General features: G+C 39.5%; 1 protein-coding gene across 1 annotated transcript in view; it reads right to left on the bottom strand.

Moving 5' to 3' along the window:
• The window catches only part of PDE11A (phosphodiesterase 11A), a 592,677-nt gene that overhangs the window by 53,625 nt on the left and 520,498 nt on the right, over positions 1-18,554 (bottom strand). The window contains exons 16-17 of the mRNA XM_007937915.2: positions 5,634-5,711; positions 3,432-3,495 (exon numbers count right to left, since the gene is read on the bottom strand). Of these exons, the coding sequence (XP_007936106.1) occupies positions 3,432-3,495; positions 5,634-5,711 (142 nt within the window). The remainder of the gene's footprint in view (positions 1-3,431; positions 3,496-5,633; positions 5,712-18,554) is intronic.

Here is an 18,554-nt window from a genome sequence, read left to right as displayed (position 1 = left end):
AAGAAATTATTTGAGTACTATGTTTTGTTAGATAGCACAAGAGGTGAACTCAGAAAAGGACATCTGGTTAATAACCAGGAATGAAAGGAACAGAGAAAGTCATAAAGTCAGGGTCTTATAGGGATGAAAGATAAAGCTACTTCTCAACACCAAACTGTAAAAATGAAATTTGAGATACGCTTTGAATGACAAAGGCCAATTACGACTCACCATGCAACAAGAATCAAATCAAATGCATGGCTAACACACCATAGTTTACAACTCTGAAATAACTACGTGGTATGCAGCAAATCTTTTTCACTGGACAAAATGACTCAGTGATATGAGCTTATATAATTGTGGTAGTTAAATTTGTGTGTCAACTTGGCTGGGCCTGGCTGAGTGGCTGGGCAGCTGGTGGTAGTTATTCCGCATGATGAGACTGCCAATCAACTCCATGATGGGATCTACCATAAGCAGCTGAGTAGCTGCCTTTGGGATGTGGTCTGTTTCTGTATATAAGGAGAAGCCTTGGGGATAGTCTCAAGCTTATGGCATGCTTGGACCTTATGTGGAGCTGTGTCATTGTTCAGCAGCCTGCCATGCTCTGCCGACCTTGGGACTTTCAATGGCCTTGAATTAATGGCTTGCCATGTGGTTTGGTAACATCAGGTCTGTGCCATTTTATCTGTTGACCTTAGGTTTGTTAGCCTCAGCAGCCAGTAGCTGCCTGAATGAAGAGATGCCTCTGGCTTCAGTAGGCTGGGAGCAAGAGGCAGAACTGAAGCCCAAGGTCAAGGGGCTTTCACACAGCCCCTAGAGCCTGGCACTTTGAACTCAGACTTCTAGCCTCCTGAACTGTAAGAGAATAAACTCCTGTTTGTAATGGCCATCCCATTTGTGGTATATTCTTGTCAAAGCGGCACTAGGTAACCAGAATAACAGTCCTCTCATTGACACCTGTTAAGCCCAAGGTACTAAGAATTAAGTCATGAAAGAGAAGAGAGAAATACATTTGCTAAATTCCTTTACTTCTGAAAGTAAGGAAGCAAAGAAATATGGAAAATCTAAGAAGTTTGTATAGGAAAGAACTATATAAATGGTTATCGACACATGGAAGAAACTAGAATCAAAGACTTAAGAGGCTAACTAAATGTTTAAGAGCATTTTAGTGTCAAAGAAACCATGAGCCTGTGAATATTTAAAACTTCAAGCAAGTGTTCAGCCCTCAACCTTCTGTACGTGGGAAACGGGCTGAGAAAGTTGCTTGGCGTTCAGGTATAACCATGAAGAATAATGGACAAGGAATTAATTCCCAGGCAGAATCTAAAGGCAATAAAAAAGTGAACTGGGGAGTCTCTCCCAAAGACTCAGGGCCCACGACAGGGTAGGGGTCCCACAGTGAATGCCCAGCAGGATTTTGGAATTGTTACAGGCCACCAATGGCCAATATTGCACATCTCTTCCCTTTTTGAGGGAGAGTGTTCACAAAGGTACTTTAAGTTTTGAGTACATGCTAGACATTGCATTTGGGTGTATGTAGGTCTTTAGTTTGCTTCCAGATCTGCTGTAGGTTGTAACACACATCACCTCGAGATTCTGGACTTTGAGACTGATGCCTTGACTGATGGGACATTTAGGTTGTCTCCCCAAGGGCTAAGATGAGTATATTTTTCTTGCAGGAAGGAGAGTGAATCACATTTTGGTGATTCTAAGAGCAGGCTGTGCTAGTATGTTTTTGCCAACTATTCTGGCTTTCTGCTTTCTGGGCACATGGAAGCATTGTACTTCCTGGCCCCCTTGGGGTTGGATATAGTCATGTGACAAGTTATGGCCAATGGATTATTTGGGGGGTGGCCATTTAAATGCCAGTACAAGATTGCCCAAGGCTCTCTTTTCCTCTGCCACGATGAATGGCAGTAATCACAATGGTATCTGCACAAAAGGAAGACAAAAAAGCCCTAGCTAATCCTGCGCACACACGTGTGAGCAATTTGTTGGTTTAAGCCACTGAGATTTGGGATTTAGTGTTATCATAGCCTGTTCTGCTAACACACTTGCACCACTTAAAAATGCATTCTGTGTAGGAAAGTGTAGAACACTGTAAAGGATGAAGACTTTGGAACTAATCTGTTAGGATCTGAATACTTAGCTCCACCCTTACTAGGCTTATGACCTCAGACTACTTATCCTTTCCAACCTCATTTTCCCCACTGATAAAATGGGAAGAATAACTGTATCATTTTCTAGGCTGCAGAAACAAAGTACCAGAAGCTTGGTGGCTTAAGACAACAAAAATTTATTCTCTCATAGTTCTAGAGGCCAGAAGTTCAACATAAGTGCCCCTGGGCCAGAATCAAGGTGTCAGCACATCCTTGCTCCCTCTGGAGGGTCTAGGAGAGAATCCCTTCCTTGCTTCCAGCTTAGTGGCTGCCTTCATTCCTTGCTTGCAGCCCCATCACTCCCATTATGTTACCATGCCTTCTTCTCTTTGTTTATGTCATCTTCCTATCTTTTATAAGGACACTGTAATTGGATTTAGGGCCTACCCCAATACTTCAGGATAAACTCCCCATGTCACAATCCTTAACTTAATCACATCTGCAAAGTCTCCTTTTCCTTCTCAGGTAACATTTACAAATTTCAGAGATTAGGACCTGGTATCTTTAGAGGCCATTATTCAATCTACTACAGTAACTATATCTATCTCAAAGGGGGTTTTGAGGATTAAATGAAATAATATATATAAAACAGTCAATAAACAGTTTTTTTATTGTTATACAAATGTATCTTATTTGTCCTAAAATGTTAAATTTTAAGATACCAAGTTACTGTTTTAGACTCCACTGCCCACACAGTAGGTGCCTTATAAAACTTTAAGAGCTATTAACTTCAAATAATTTCAGTAATCAAGGATCTTGAAAGTTACCTGACTGAAAACTATAGTTGCTAAAGAACTAACACGTTTTGGCAGTGAAATTGAATAGGTGGTAAAGGCGTTTTTTGTACAAATTAAACTGGACACTGCACACTTTGGCCAAAGACCCTCTGATCTCTAAATAGCCTCTAAAAGAAAAATAGAACTTCCCTCTTACCACCCCCTTTTTTTTTCCTTCAAATGTGAAAATCAGGACCACAAGGTACTTAAAAACGATTATCTATTTTAAAGCACTATTTTTTAAACTCTTGCCTTAAGAAATGGTCAAAATGTTATTTGATTTAGTATGTTTAAAAAAAAATCTTACTGCGTATGGAAATATTGCTTAGTGGAAGTGCGATAAAGAAAAAGACTGTGCAATAAACTATGTCATGCCCAAGCCTCCTGCTATTTTTTACACCATGTTAATACTGATGCAAATTGACTAGGGTTTTAGTGCCTGGGAGTGGGGGCTCTGGGAATATAGTCCCCCCAGACCCTCCACCGCTGAACCCAGCCATTAATCACCACTTGCCTGTCTCGAGATCTCCCACGGTTTGGTCACGGCTCCAAGGTCACAGGCTGTCATTAACATTGATCTGAAAAACAGAACCAAACAAAACAGCCTGAATAATCTTTTGTTGCATTCCTAAACAAACCTGTCCCAGATACATAAATAAATAAAATGAAAACGAGGCCAGCTCACATCTTCTTTACCTCAACAAGGGGCAGCACTGTTTATAGTCCCTATGTTCAGCATCTCCATCATGTGGCCACTGTGCTTAGGAAGACAAAGCTGTCACACATCCTCCAGTGGCCCTTTTGTTTGGTCTGCAGCAAATCAAGGAAAGCAAAGCACTATTTTCTCAATACCTGAGCTAAGCAAGCTCTGTTTAAAATAATTTATAATGGACAATGCATTTTCTACTATAAGCAAGGGAATCCGTATATAATGCTCTGCAGATTGCTGATGAATCTATTTACCAACTTATCACTGATTGATGGGAATGGAAGAAAACCCATACCAAAGAGGAGAGGCACCTTCATTTCCATCTGCTCTGTAGAGCTAAGATTTACAGGCAAGAGCCACAGTTTTACTCCAGTTTACAACCTGGCTACAACCATGTTTTATAAGCATTATGAAGAAGAAACATATTCAGTTACAGCTTTCATTAATTTGAATACATAGGAAAGCACAGAGAAGATCTGAATCCGATTTTTTGGGGAAAAGATTTTGATTGGGTTTAACTAAAATTCATGCTGAATTGTGGCTATGATAACATGGGGAACAATTAACCTTGTAGATAGCACAGGTGCTCATAATTTGAAGGGGAAAAACAAGGCACACTCTTTGTCCAAAACCTGCTTTCTTTGTACTAAAACCAGCGGTATCTGATGACAAGGAAAGAAGACTTTGAGCTGGGAAATGACATCTTGGCTAATCCCTTTTGGAAGAAAGGAGTATGTTATTAAAGGTCAGAGGGCTGTCCTGATGTCAGGTGTTAACATTTCATCATGTGCCAGATTCGAACTCCTTGGAAACATGTCTGCTTCCCAGATGGCAGAGCATGCCTAGATGGTAGCAGGGTTTGTGTAACTTCCCCAGGAAGTCCCTCCAGGGAACAAGGCAGAGTTGCAGATAACAATGGGCCATTCAGAGCACAACCAGGCAGCACCAGCATCCAGCCATGGAGAGTCAAGCTGCATTTATGAAGCATTTCATTCCAAACATCCCTGTGCTAAGCACTATGCAAAGAGAGACACATTAGCCTTTTCTTCATATTTGATCTTCTGTAACCAGCAGTTCTACAGTGCTTACTGCATACCTGCTTCTGTTCTAAGTGCTTTATACATACTAACAGAATGAATCCTTAGCACAGTTCTTAGAGGTGGATGCCATTGTTCCTATTTTACAGATAAGTAAACAGAAGCATGGCGAGATTAAGTACTTTTCCTAAGGCGAGTAAAGGACTCACGGTTCTGTGCTTACCACAGTGCTACCAGACCACCTCTTGCTACATGCCAATGCTTCTCACATTAGGTTCTGCAGGTACCCGAGGGGGACAAGAGTATAGGGTAACGCAACAGGATTTGCAGTCCTTTCCTAGACATGCAACAATATAATCAGGAATCTCTGTGAAGCTGCCTACTTGTACTATAACTTGGATAATTATTTAGGTTTTATCTGCTTGATAATTTCTCCAAGTTCATTGAGTTCATTCAAGTTCACTCTAGTGGTTCCTAGGTTGTGAAGATGACACAGTGAAACCATAAGGCTGGCCTGATAAGCTTTCCTGGTAACACTTAGCAGTTTTAGAACAGGAATGAGAAAGCAAAAGTTCTGGGGATGGGTGAGGTAGCCATAGTGGAAAATTGAGGGACAAGAGGAAAGGATGGTGCCTGCTCGTGTGGAAGGCTGCCTAGTAGGATCCAAGTGAGCTACGTAAACATGACGGTTTGCCCTTGTCTTTTTTAAACAACTAGGAAGTCATGGCTTGCTGACTAATTTGAACATCATTTTCTAACGCTGAAAACAAATTTATGAATAGCAAACCAATATACAGTAAGGTTCACTGTCTAAGATACATTCTTTTCTCTACATATAATATTCAAAAACGTTGAATATAAGCTAAGCTTCACTACTTTAAAAATCACTTGTATGTTCTCAATGCTGTCAGGAAAATGTGGTCAAATCTTCAAATAATGAAAAAATACATAAACAAGAGCTTTTTCTTACCGAAATATATCACGATGGTTTTTGATGTTCCAATCATATTCACCTTTACTGACAAGTTCAAAGAATTCAGTTCTCCTCCTGCACAAAAATCAAATGAAGAAAGAAAGAAAATAACTCAAACAAACCTGGGATGAGATTTCTCAGTCTGTCGGGTGATATAAACACATTTACAAGGAAAGGATAAGACCACCTAAACCAACTAACTTAATATTTGAAATCATGAGGCTAAGTTCTAACAAAATAAATCATTTTTCTAAATGTTAAGACTTCAAGAAAAAGCCACATTCATTCTGAATGTATTTACAACAGAGGAGATTATAGAGCCATAAAACAGAAAACAATGTGGTACTGCATTTAAGATTATGTGCTGTGAAGCCCTTTGTAACACTCACTGAAAGTCAAAGAAGGGAGGAAAGGACAAATAAAAAGTGAGAACAATGCCAGAATGCTCTTTTTTTCATTCAACAAAGAACTGTGCTGTATCGTGATAAACATATATTTTCTTCAGGTTGGAAATAACCATTTCACCATTCTAATGCTTAAGCACATAGGCACGAGTGTCAGAAACAACTGGGTGTAAACACTGGCTCAGTCACTTACTTGCTGTGCAATGCTGGGGAGTTATTTAAACCCTCTGGGCTTCAATTTCCTCATTTCTAACTCAGTAATTGTCAGTATTAAATTAGATGACATATGCAACACATTTACCACAGTGTTTATACTTTTTAAGTACTCAGTACACACACATTTATACATCTTCAAATGGACAAGAAAAGAAGGGAATATTTTAGCGTTGTGAGAATATGGGTGACTTATTTCTCTTTAAAACTTTTCTTTAATCTTGTTATATGATTTCATTTTTACAATGAGAAATTTGAAAAAAGAGGACATTGCCATTTTGATTTAAGAGTAATTTCTCATGTTTCACCCTGTAGGCACTTTCTATTGAGAGAATATTTCAAGGAACTTGATGCCATATTTCCCAAAGTGCATCCTGCAAAATGCTTGTCTCAGGATGTGCTCCATGAAAAGGGAGTCCCTGGCTGAGTAGATTTGAGGGGTGCTGCCTATAATATGCCTCTCTTGGACATTCATCACCCACATTAACTTTTTGAAGGCTCTGAGAAATACAAAAGCCTGTTTAACCATACTGTACTGAAAGTCCAAGGAATACAAGTTGGAAAAGCCACCATCCCGCATCATTTATGGTGGGAGTCAGGCAAAGGAGGATCTTGGAAACATAGTGCTGACCCATTACAGTTAATGGGAGGATAAAGAATATGATACTGAGGGCAGCTAGCTCCCCTGTGTCTGGCTTAAGGCGCCCATGACCAGCTGGCTGACTGCATGGACTTCCTGTCATCTGGTCAGACTGGTTTCTCAATTTATCCAAAAGGGGCTGGTCAGGAAGTCAACTGTGTAGCTACTTCTTTATTCAAGACATAACAACAGGTTCTGGACTTGTCCCTTGAAGTGTATACAGGTTAAGGCTATACTACGGTATGGGACAATCTCCATGACAACCTTACAGCTAGTGGCACAAATGACACAATTACACACAAGTGTGCAGCAAAACCTGTCCACTGTGTGTATGTGTCTGTGGGGGATGGGAGGCAGAATTCGTGTGCTTATCATTTCTTATAATTTTAACATTTTCTTCATTTGGCCCACTCCCTTCTTCATGACCATGTTCATGCCTTGTTTACTTCACTACCGACTGTGAACTGAAAAAGAAAGGGAAGAGAGTTGAGTGCGTAGAGTAGGCTTTGAATACACACTGATTTGGATGTAATGCTGTTGTAGGGTGCCATGGAGTTGAGTCCAACTCATAGTGACCCCATATGACAGAGCAGAACCGCCCCATAGGGTTTTCTTGGCTGTAATCTTTATGGGAGCAGATCAGTCTTTCACCTGAACAGCGTCTGGGTGGACTCAAACTGGCAACCTTTCAGTTAGTAGCCAAGAATTTAACTGTTGCACCACTAAGGCTCATAAGGTTTAACGTTGACTGTTTCTTATTAGTTGTTTGGTCCTAGGCAAGCTATTCAAGGTTTCTGAGCCTCAATTTCCAGTTTAGTGGTAAAGATTTAAGGTGAGGTATGTTAGGTGTTCGGCATTGGTAGATACTCAATACCTGATAGCTAACCAGAAGGCCAGCAGTTTAAACCCACCAGCCACTCCTCGGAAGGATTATTGGTCAATCTACTTCTGCAGAGATACCGCCTCGGAAACCCAAGGAGGGGTCACTGTGAGTCAGAAACGACTCAACGGCAGTAAGTAGTAGTAGTAGTAATAGTATCATTTATATGTAATATTAATAGTATTACTGCCAACAATAATACATGATACACTAATTGGACTGCATGGAAATTGAAAAGATCAACTAGTTCTCTCTTCTTACTGAATGAAAAGTACTCTCTTTTTGAATAAGAATGGAGAAGGTGGTTTTTTTCAACAAGTATTTACTGACTACCTATTCTGTGCCAAGTTTGTACTTGCTTTGTGGACACAAGACACAGGGGCTGCTTTTAAACATCTCAGAGTTTAGCAGAAGCAACCAACAAATAAATGTGATAAATATACCGACCTTTAAATGTGATGCTAATGATAATACTATGATACTGCAGCTACACTGAGACAAGTGAGGCACTAGCCTCAGGCACAAAATTTAGGAGGAAATCTCAGTCAACAAGGTAAATAATAGTTTAATGCAATATTTAAAAAACTAAACTTAATGCAATAAATCATAATAAACAAAATTTCAAAATTTTAAATAAAAGCAGGTCTGACCCTATACTTCCACGACTTACCTTCTTTGTCTCACCTGTCTTGGTCCTGAGGTGACTAACATATATTGGGTGCTTAATGTGTACCTGGCAGACTTCCTGGATTCTGCCACTTACCACTACCCATGTGACTTGTGTAGGTTACTTATCTTTGGGGGTTCCCGTTTTCCTACCAGTAAAAGGGTTACAGTAATGAGATCTATTAACAAAAGGTGATTTACATAAAGCACTTAGAGTATGTGGCATACAGTAGATACTCAGTATGGATTTAAAAAACAAACAAACAAAACCAAACTCACTGGTATCAAGTTGATTCCAACCCATAGCGACCCCATTAGGTTTCTGAGGTGGTAAACCTTTACGGAAGTATATTGCCTGGTCTTCCTGCTGCAGAGTGGCTGGTTGGTTTGAACCGCCAGCCTTCTGGTTCGCAGTCAAAAGTCTGAGGCACTGCACCACTCCTTGAGTATAGATTAGCTACTGTTATTAAGCTCTGAGTGGTTGAGTACCTAACCCAAAGTTTCACAGCTGGGAAGTGGTGAAGCTGAGATACAAACACAATCTGTTAGAATAAACAGCTTGTGCTCTTAACCACTGCACCAGGTAACCAAGATATGCCCATGTGTCCTGGGAGCACAGAGGAAGGCACTTATTTAGTTTGGAGGCTCATGGACAATCACGGAAGGCTTTCTGGAAGAACTGATTGTCACTGTCATCATATGGACCTGAGCAGTCATTTCAATTCTATAAGCTATTCTAAGAAATCACTAGAATGGAAGCTCCATGAGGACAAGGGGCTGGCAGTTTTGTTCACTGATGCTCATTGATACATTGCAACATTTATTATAGTGCCTGTTGTATATATAGTAAGAGCTCAATAAATATTTGTTGAATTGAAGAGTGAATTTAACTTCCCCTGTATGGTTGTTTATCTCAGAAAGGTATTTACTTTTAAAAAGAACTTTTCATTTTTGCAGTGTATGCGGGGAAAATCATAATAATAATAAAAAAGAACTTTTACCCACTGGCTTTACCTAGATTCTAATTGTTTGGGGTTTCACTGTTGCTATTTGGAAAGATTGAGATAAGGAAATAATATAAAATCCATTAAAAAAAATCAACCCTTTTGAGATTCTTGAAGACTAGTTTCTAACTTGAAACACATGGACAATATAACAAGTAGTAGGAAAAAGAACATAATTCCCATTCAGTGTCCAACTCTACCTCCACTAACTATTGTTATTTCTGCTGAGAGTATGTTCAATATATGAGACGTAACATCTCTGATAAAAAGAAGCATATTACTAAGATGGATAACTCAATGCAGAAAACAAGTTCTATTTTTTTTTTAATTGTTTTCATGCAAATCTATGACATTACAACTGAATAAATTCCCATAAGAATAAATTCCCCCATGTTGTAAGTTTTAATAGCTAGAGTTGCTGGTGCGAGTCTTATATCAATGGAACTCAAAATGGGCCACAGGCTTAGCATCACATTAACAAAGCTAGATTCTACTGCATCGGGATGAAAGAGAGTATCTACTAGTAAGAGATACGGAAGAGGTGGAAAAATTTTTTTCATAGGGCATAGAACAAGGTAGCATACTAATTTTATTTTTCATCCAATGACAAAAGTGTGGTTATTTCTTGATAGATTCTATTTAGTGTGATGTTCCAAGATCTGGCTATGAACTAAGAAGATAATAAGAGACTTCCAACACAGCATAGATTTGTCGAAATAAACACAAGAAATGTCTAGGTACTAGTTGAACTATGGACATCACACATTTGGTGATACATCTGGTCACATAAATAGACAAATAGTTGCTTTAAAGTTTAAAACAAACTTTATTTTAAATTAAGAAAAAAAATCCTAGAAAAAAGTCCTTGAAAGATCAGGAGGTAAGGTTAGTCATCTTCATATAGCTGGAAGAAAAGATTCGAAGTGATGATTTGCAAAGATTTATTATGCATATTTAATATATTTGAAAGGGGATAAAAATTACACAATGGCCATGGAGTAGTGATAGGCATCACCCAGCTTAGAAATAATCTTTCCCAGTTGAGGTGTGTGGGTATCTCTGTACTGCTGCTTCTGTCTCCCTCCCTCCCATGTAAGATGGCCATTTCCTAAATTTTTTTATAAATTAACTTCACCAGTAGACTGATAATTTTACAAAGTAAAAGATACACAACATTATTTTGCATTTTGAGAACATGTTATTTATAGCAGATTTCAAGTCCTCAGGCTCCCAGTTCTGGCCTCCGAGATGGTCTTTATAAACTTTTGGGTAGCATGAGTCTCAAGTTCATGGCAAGCTATGACTGACAACCCTCATGAGATGTCACAGCATTGCAGGAGGCCTTATCAAGGAGGTACCGAGTACCAAGTGCCAAGTACTGAGTAGACACCAGAGAACAAGAGGATGTCAAAGTAGAGCTGCAGGCAGCCCAGGCTGGGTTGGTGGTTTACGGCTCCAGGTGATGAGTTTCCTTCTTTCTCATTAGTGAAAATGGAGCCACAATGGCACAATGGCACATGAGCCTTCATGGCTGCTAACTGAGAGGTTGTTTCTTTAAACTCACCAGCTGCTCTGTGGGAAAAAGATGAGGCAGTCTGCTTCCATAAAGACTACAGCTTTGGAAACCCTATGCGGCAGTTCTACTCTGTCCTGTAGGGTCACTATGAGTCAGAATCAACTCCATGTCAGTGGGTTTGATTTCCTTAGTGATAATCATTACAGACGGACAATGTGAAAGTCACTGTGCCTTTGAGAAACAGCTTACCCGACAGCTGTTTCCTTTTGCACCTATATGTGTATGTGTATATAGAGTCTACAGACTCAAGAGCATTAGCATATGTGAAACTGTCAGAATTAGAATTTATAAAACACCAGACTGCTAACATGAGCATTCGGATACCCTCAACATTATATGATACCTCCTGGATCCAGACTCACCTCTGTCACAAAGAACTATATCATTAACTTCTTAAGCAGATCATTGGGAACCTTGGTTTTCAAGGACAATGGCAAGTACTAGGCTAGTGAGAAGTAACTTACTGGAAAATCTCATTTATAATCAGATATGTTTTTATTGGGCTTTTATCCTACTCTCCTGACATATGTTCCACTCAGAAAAATAGCAGTCTTTAAAAAAGCACCATTTGAACAGAACTGCTAACATTACTCGAAAAAAAATAATTCTAAAGATTGGTTACCAGTCACCCATCACTACATTGAAAATCTTTCTGGTTTGTAATTTACATGCATGGCATCTTTTCTTTGTACAAGGAGAAATTACTCTGTGTATATTTTAATCAGGAATTTTTAATATGTATATAAATTTATATAGCTATATGTATATGTATGAACATAGATTGTTTATCTATCTCTGTATTTAACTGTTTTGTATCTACTAAAAGTCCAGGAATGCTAGGAAGGTTTTACTGCCGAGGTGGCAAATCATCATTGTGACTCTCCTGCAGTTTCATCACCAGAACTGTGTGGCAGGAGTGGGTATGTGCGGGAGGGGTGGGATTGGGTGTAGAGGAGGAGGAGGATGTTTGCCCTTTCATTGTTCTTCCAGCTCATTCAACAGGCAAATCACACATCTGCCATTTAAATGCTGATTCTGGAGAGTTTTCTGGGCTTCTGGCATGCTAGCACTGGAGATGAATAGAAAATTAATATGCACATGTTAAGTCTAGTCATTATGACTAAAGGAAAAAAGTCATATATTTAATTTTGAAAGTGACTTACTTTGTCCTGCTTTAGATTAGCACTGATAATACAAAGGCCTGCTAAGAACTCACTGAAATGATTTGCTTGATGCTATGCTGTTGCTGACAGCAGAAAGAAAATTGGGGCAAAATGTAGGAAATGGAAAGTCTAGAGTTATTCTGAGTGTTGGAAATGGCAGAAGATTAGACAACACAGTACCCCAATAATCAGTCAGTTCAGTTAAGCCATAACCACGGGGCAAAGAAGCTGTTTAAGCCATTACTAGACTGAGCATGCTTAATTGTTCCTTGCATTTACTTTGGCTGTAGCACTCATCAAGCTATAGTGTAGCTGTTTTCTATCTTCTCCACTGAGCTCTGTGCCCCTAAAAGTAAGAACCATGTTTTATCCGCCCTATATCCTGAGTAACTAGCACTATGCCTGGCACAAAAAAAGGCATTAATAAGTGCTAGTGGGTAAATTTCACATTTTTCAATCTGTTGAGATATTACATGGATGGGGATGAGTATATTAAACATGCTTTGAAGTGTGTCAGCAAATAAAAAAAATATTTCCTCCAGCAGCCACAGGGCCTGTTGTTCCAACATTAGAATAATGTGAGTGAATTAATTTATCAGGTTCCATTAAATTTTAAGAATATTTGGGAGATAGTAAGCCCTATTAGTCATTAACACCTTACTACGTATTAGTTTCCACCACTTGTTGGTCAATTTGTGGTACTGTGGTGGCTTGTGTGTTGCTGTGAGGCTGAAGGCTATGCCACTGGCATTTCAAATACAGCAGGGTCACCCATGGTGGACAGGTTTCAGCAGAGCTTCCAGACTAAGACAGACTTGAAAGAAGGAAGGGGCCATCTACTTCTCAAAGAATTGGCCAGTGAAAACCTCACAAATAGCAGTGAAACACTGATACCTAACTGAAAAACTTTATGAATAGCTCTGAAATGTTGTCCAATATAGTGCCAGAAGATGAGCTCCTCAGATTGGAAGGCACTCAAAATACAAATGGAATGAGCTGCCTTCTCAGAGTAGAGCTGACCTTAATAATGTGGATGGACTAAATCTTTCAGGACTTCCGTCTGCTGATGTGGTGTGACTCAAAATGAAAAGTAACAGCTGCAAACATCCATTAATAATTGGAACATGGGATGTATGAAGTGAATCGAGGAAAATTGGAAGTTGCCAAAAATGAAATGGAACACATAAAGAAAGGTCAATATCCTAGGCATTATTGAGCTGAAATGGACTGGTTTTGGCCATTTTGAATCAGAAACCATTTAATCTACTATGCCAGGAATGACAAATTGAAGAGGAATTTCTGGGCATTCATCATCACAAAGAATGTTTAAAGATCTATCCTGAAGTATAGAACTGAGAGTGATAGGATAATATCCATATGCCTACAAGGAAGACCAGTTAATACTACAATTATTCAGATTTATGCACCAAACACCAAAGCCAATGATGAGGAAACTGAAGATTTTTATCAACTTCTGCAGTCTGAAATTGACCAAACATGCAATCAAGATGTGTTGATTATCATTGGGGATTGGAATGCAAAAGTTGGAAACAAAGAAGAATCACCAGTAGTTGGAAAATATGGGTTTGTGATAGAAATAACGCTGGAAATCGCATGATAGAATTTTGCAAGACCAACAACTTATTCATTGCAAATACCTTTTTTTCAACAACACAAATGGTGGCTACACATGTGGACTTTGTCAGATAGAGTACACAGGAATTAGATCAACTACATCTGTGAAAAGAGGTGATGGAGAAGCTCAATATCTTCAGCCAAAACAAGGCTGGGAGCTGACTGTGGAACAGACCATCAACTGCTCATATGCAAGTTCAAGTTGAAGCTGAAGACAACTAAAACAAGTTCACAGGAGCCAAAATATTACCTTGATCCTATCCCTTCTGAATTTAGAGACCATCTAAAGAATAGATTTGATGCATTGAACACCAATAACCCAAAACCAGAGAAATTGTGGGATGACATCAAGAACATCATCCATGAAGAAAACAAAAGGTCATTAAATTACAGGAAAGGAAGAAAAGACCATAATGGATGTCAGAAGAGACTTTGAAAATTGCCCTTGAATGGAGAGTAGCTAAAGCAAATGGAAGAATGACAGGATAAAAGCACTGAACAGAAAATTTCAAAGAGAAGCTCAAGATGACAAAGTCTATTTTTATAATGAAATGTGCAAAGATCTGGAGTTAGAAAACCAAAAGAGAAGAACACGCTTGACATTTCTCAAGCTAAAAGAACTGAAGAAAAAATTCAAACTTGAGATGCAATATTGAAAGATTCTATGGGCAAAATATTGAATGATGCAGGAAACATCAAAAGAAGATGGAAGGTAAATGCAGAGTCACAGTGCCAAAAAGAATTTGTTGATGTTCATCCATTTCAGGAGGTGGCATATGATCAAGAACTAATGGTATTGAAGGAAGAAGTCAAAGCTGCACTGAAGGAATTGGCAAAGGACAAGCCTCCAGGAATTGATGGAATATTCATTGAGATGTTTCAACAAATGGATGCCACACTGGAGACCCTCACTTGTCTATGCCAAGAAATTTGAAAGACAGCTACCTGTTCAACTGAGTGGAAGACATCCATATTTTTACCCATTCTAAAGAAAGGAGCTCTGGTAGCATAGTGCCTAAGGCACTTGACTGCTTACCAGAAGGCTGGTGGTTCAAACCCACCAGCCACTCCTCGGAAGGAAGGTTGGGCAATCCTACTTCCACAGTGATACTGCCTCGGAAACCCAAGGAGGGGTCGCTATGAGTCAGGGCCGACTCAACAGCATATAACAACAACAACAAAGAAAGGTGATCCCACAGAATGTGGAAATTATCGAACAATGTCATCAATATCACACGCAAGTAAATTCTTGTGTGTGACAGAGAACTTCAAGAAATGCAAGCTGCATTCAGAAGAGGATGTGGAATGAGGAGTATCATTGCTGATGTCAGACATATCTTGGCTGAAAGCAAAGAATATCAGAAAGATGTTTACTTGTGTTTTACTGACTATACAAAAGCATCCGATTGTGTCAATGATAAAAAATTATGGCTACCATTGAGAAGAATGGGAATTACAGAACACCTATTTGTGCTCATGAGGAACCTGCACATAGGCCAGGAGGCTGTCATTTGAACAGAAAAAGGGGATACTTCATGGTTTAAAATCAGAAAGGGAGTGCATCAGGGTTGTATCCTTTCACCATACTTATTCAATCCATATGCTGAGCAAATAATCTGAGAAGCTGGACTATATTATGAAAAGCATGGCATCAGGATTGGAGCAAGACTCATTAAGGACCTGCAATATGCAGATGACACAACTTTGCTTCCTGAATGTGAGGATGACTTGAAGCACTTACTGATAAAGATTAAAGACTACAATCTGCAGTATGGATTCCAGCTCAATATAAAGAAAACAAAAATCCTGACAACTGGACCAATAAGCAGCGTCATGATAAATGGGGTATTACTTGGTTCCATAATCAACACGAATGGAAGCAGCAGTTAAGACATCAGATAACGTATTGCACTGGGCAAATCTGCTGCAAAGTACTTCTTTCAAGTGCTGAAGAGCAAAAATGTCTCTTTGAAGACCAAGATGAGCCTGCACCAAGACATGGTATTTTCAGTTGCCTCACATGCATATGAGACCTGGACAATGAACAAGGAAGACCAAAGAAGAGTTGATGCTTTTGTGTTGTGGGGTTGGCGAAGAATAATGAAAGTAGCATGGACTGCCAAAAGAACTAACAAATCTGCCCTGGAAGAAGTGCAGCTGGAATGCTCCTTGAAAGCAAGAATGGCCAGACTTCATCTCATCTACTTTGGTCATGTTGTCAGAAGGGACCATTCCCTGGAGAAGGATATCATGCTTGGTAAAGCAGAGGGTCAGTGAAAGGGCAAGGCCCTCAATGAGATGGATTGACACAGTGACTGTAACTATGGGCTCAGGTATAGCAAGAATCGTGAGGCTGGCACAGGACCAGGCAGTGGTTTGTTCTGTTGTACATGGGGTCACTATGAGTCAGAGCCAATCAACAACACCTAACAACAACAACATGTATTAGTTTATCTTCTTCCTTTCCAATATGGAGGCTATTTCATTGTAGCCAACTGTGGTAGTTGAAAACAGTGCACATAATTGGGTCTTAATAAACACTCGTTGAATCATAAATGAATGAATATTCTTGTCTGCATAGTGGTAGAAGCATTTATTTAGTTCCTACTGCATTTTAAATAAGCAGTTCTAGATATTAACTAAATTTTTAAAGTATGGTTAAACTGTAATTCCTAATGATATAAAATAATTGCATACACTTTGTTGTCATCATCAGATGTTATTGAGAAATGCTACTCATTGGATCCCTTTGAAAAGACAAAAACAAATAAACCATTAGGCTGAACATTTCTCACAATTGTTGATGAATGTTTCTAGAGCACAAAGGAAAGTGGAAACACTAAAATTGAAGATTAATCTGATTAATTTAGAAAGTCAATCTGAAAAGCATTGAACATTCACATGACTTATACGATCTAAACTAGTGGATAATTCTCTGCTTCACTAGTAGTCTGGACCATGTGGCATGAAAAAGCAGCACAGACAACCTGGTAACTGTGGGCAAATCACTGCCCCTCTCTAAGTCCAGATACACTTACCTATAAGATGGGGACAGCAATATTTACTTTACAGGTTAATATGAGAACAGAGAATTGCCCACAGGGTTTTCTAGGCTGTAATCTTTCTGGAAGCAGATTGCCAGGCGTTTCTCCCACAGAGTTTCTCCCACAGGGTGGGTGTGAATTGCCAACATTTTGGTTAGTAGCTGAGTGCTTAACCATTGGTCCACCAGGGCTTCTGGGCTTGTATACCAAAAACCCACTACCATGAATTCGATTCTGACTTATAGTGACCCCCATAGGGTTTCTAAGGCTGCGAGTCTTTACAAAAGCAGATTGCCTCATCTTCCTCCCACAGAGCAGCTGGTGGGTTTGAACCACTGACTTTCTGGTTAGCAGACAAGTGCCTCACCCACTGCACCACCAGGATTTGTACATTGTTGCTATTACATTGTTAGGTGCCATTGAGTTGGCTCTGACTCATAGTGACACTAAGTACAATAGGGAAAAACACTGCCTGGTCCCGTGCCATCTTCATAATCCTTGTTATGCTTGAGCCCCTTGGTGTAGCCACTGTGTCAATCCATCTCATTAAGGGTCTTCCCGCTTTTTGCTGATCCTCTACTTTACCAAGCATGATATCCTACTCCAGGGAATGGTCCCTTCTGACAACATGACTTAAGTAAGTGAGATGAACTCTGGCCAATCTCCTTCCAAGGAGCATTCCAGCTGCACTTCCTCCAGGACAGATTTGTTCATTCTTCTGGCTTTCCATGATATCTTCAGCATTCTTTGCCAATACCACAATTCAAATCACCACAATCAATTGCTCATATGCAAGTTCAAGTTGAAGCTGAATAAAATTAAAACAAGTCCACAAAAGCCAAAATATGACCTTGGTTACATCCTATATGAATTTAGAGACCATCTAAAGAATAGATTTGACACACTGAACACCAATGTCCGAAGATCAGACGAGTTGCAGGATGACATCAAGAACATCACACGTGAAGAAAGCAAAAGATTATTAAAAAGATAGGAAAGGAACAAAGGACCAAAATGGATGTTGAAGAGACTCTGAAACTTGCTTTTGAATGGAGAGTAGCTAAAGCAAATGGAAGGGCATGTATAGTGTTATGTAATCACAATCTGTTGTGGGTGGATGCTAAACTATTTGTGGGACCATTCTTCAATGTCGCCCAATAGCAACCACTTCCCTTACTACATTAAAGCTAAAGAATTAGCAACCTCTGATGCCTCCAGCTTCGCTCAACTGCAAACGAGGAGTCTGTACTTGCAGTCTAAGCCCACCATGCATGCTTCCAAGCAACTCTACCTAGGGAGCCTCACCCTCATCCCCTCACTCATCATGGTGGGGTCTGGACTTCTTTCACCTGCTCTATGCCTGATACATAGTATGTCTGGAAATGGCCTTACCCGGGTGTGTACTCAAGTTACTGCTGCTCCTAATGCCTGAAAGATCCCAGGGTGGGCCTCAAGTTCCCTTTAGCTAACAGTTGTACGAATGCAGAGGGAATGACAGAGTTTTGAAAAACATTTTGGAGTCTGACTACACGGTTTGAATCCCAGCTTTACCATTTAACATTGAGAACAATTTACTGAATCTTTCCAAACCTTAGTTTCCTCAAGTGTATTATTAGGTTAGTAATAGTACCCATTCTGATAAGACTGCTTTCAGTATTAAATAGGATAATGCATATATAAAGCTCCTAAACAA

The sequence above is a fragment of the Orycteropus afer genome, unplaced genomic scaffold (assembly GCF_000298275.1).
Source record: "Orycteropus afer afer isolate SDZICR_OR568_19922 unplaced genomic scaffold, OryAfe1.0 scaffold00001, whole genome shotgun sequence".
NCBI lineage: Eukaryota > Metazoa > Chordata > Mammalia > Tubulidentata > Orycteropodidae > Orycteropus > Orycteropus afer.
Note: the sequence above shows the minus strand (reverse complement) of the source record. Positions and strands in the feature narration are given on the sequence as shown.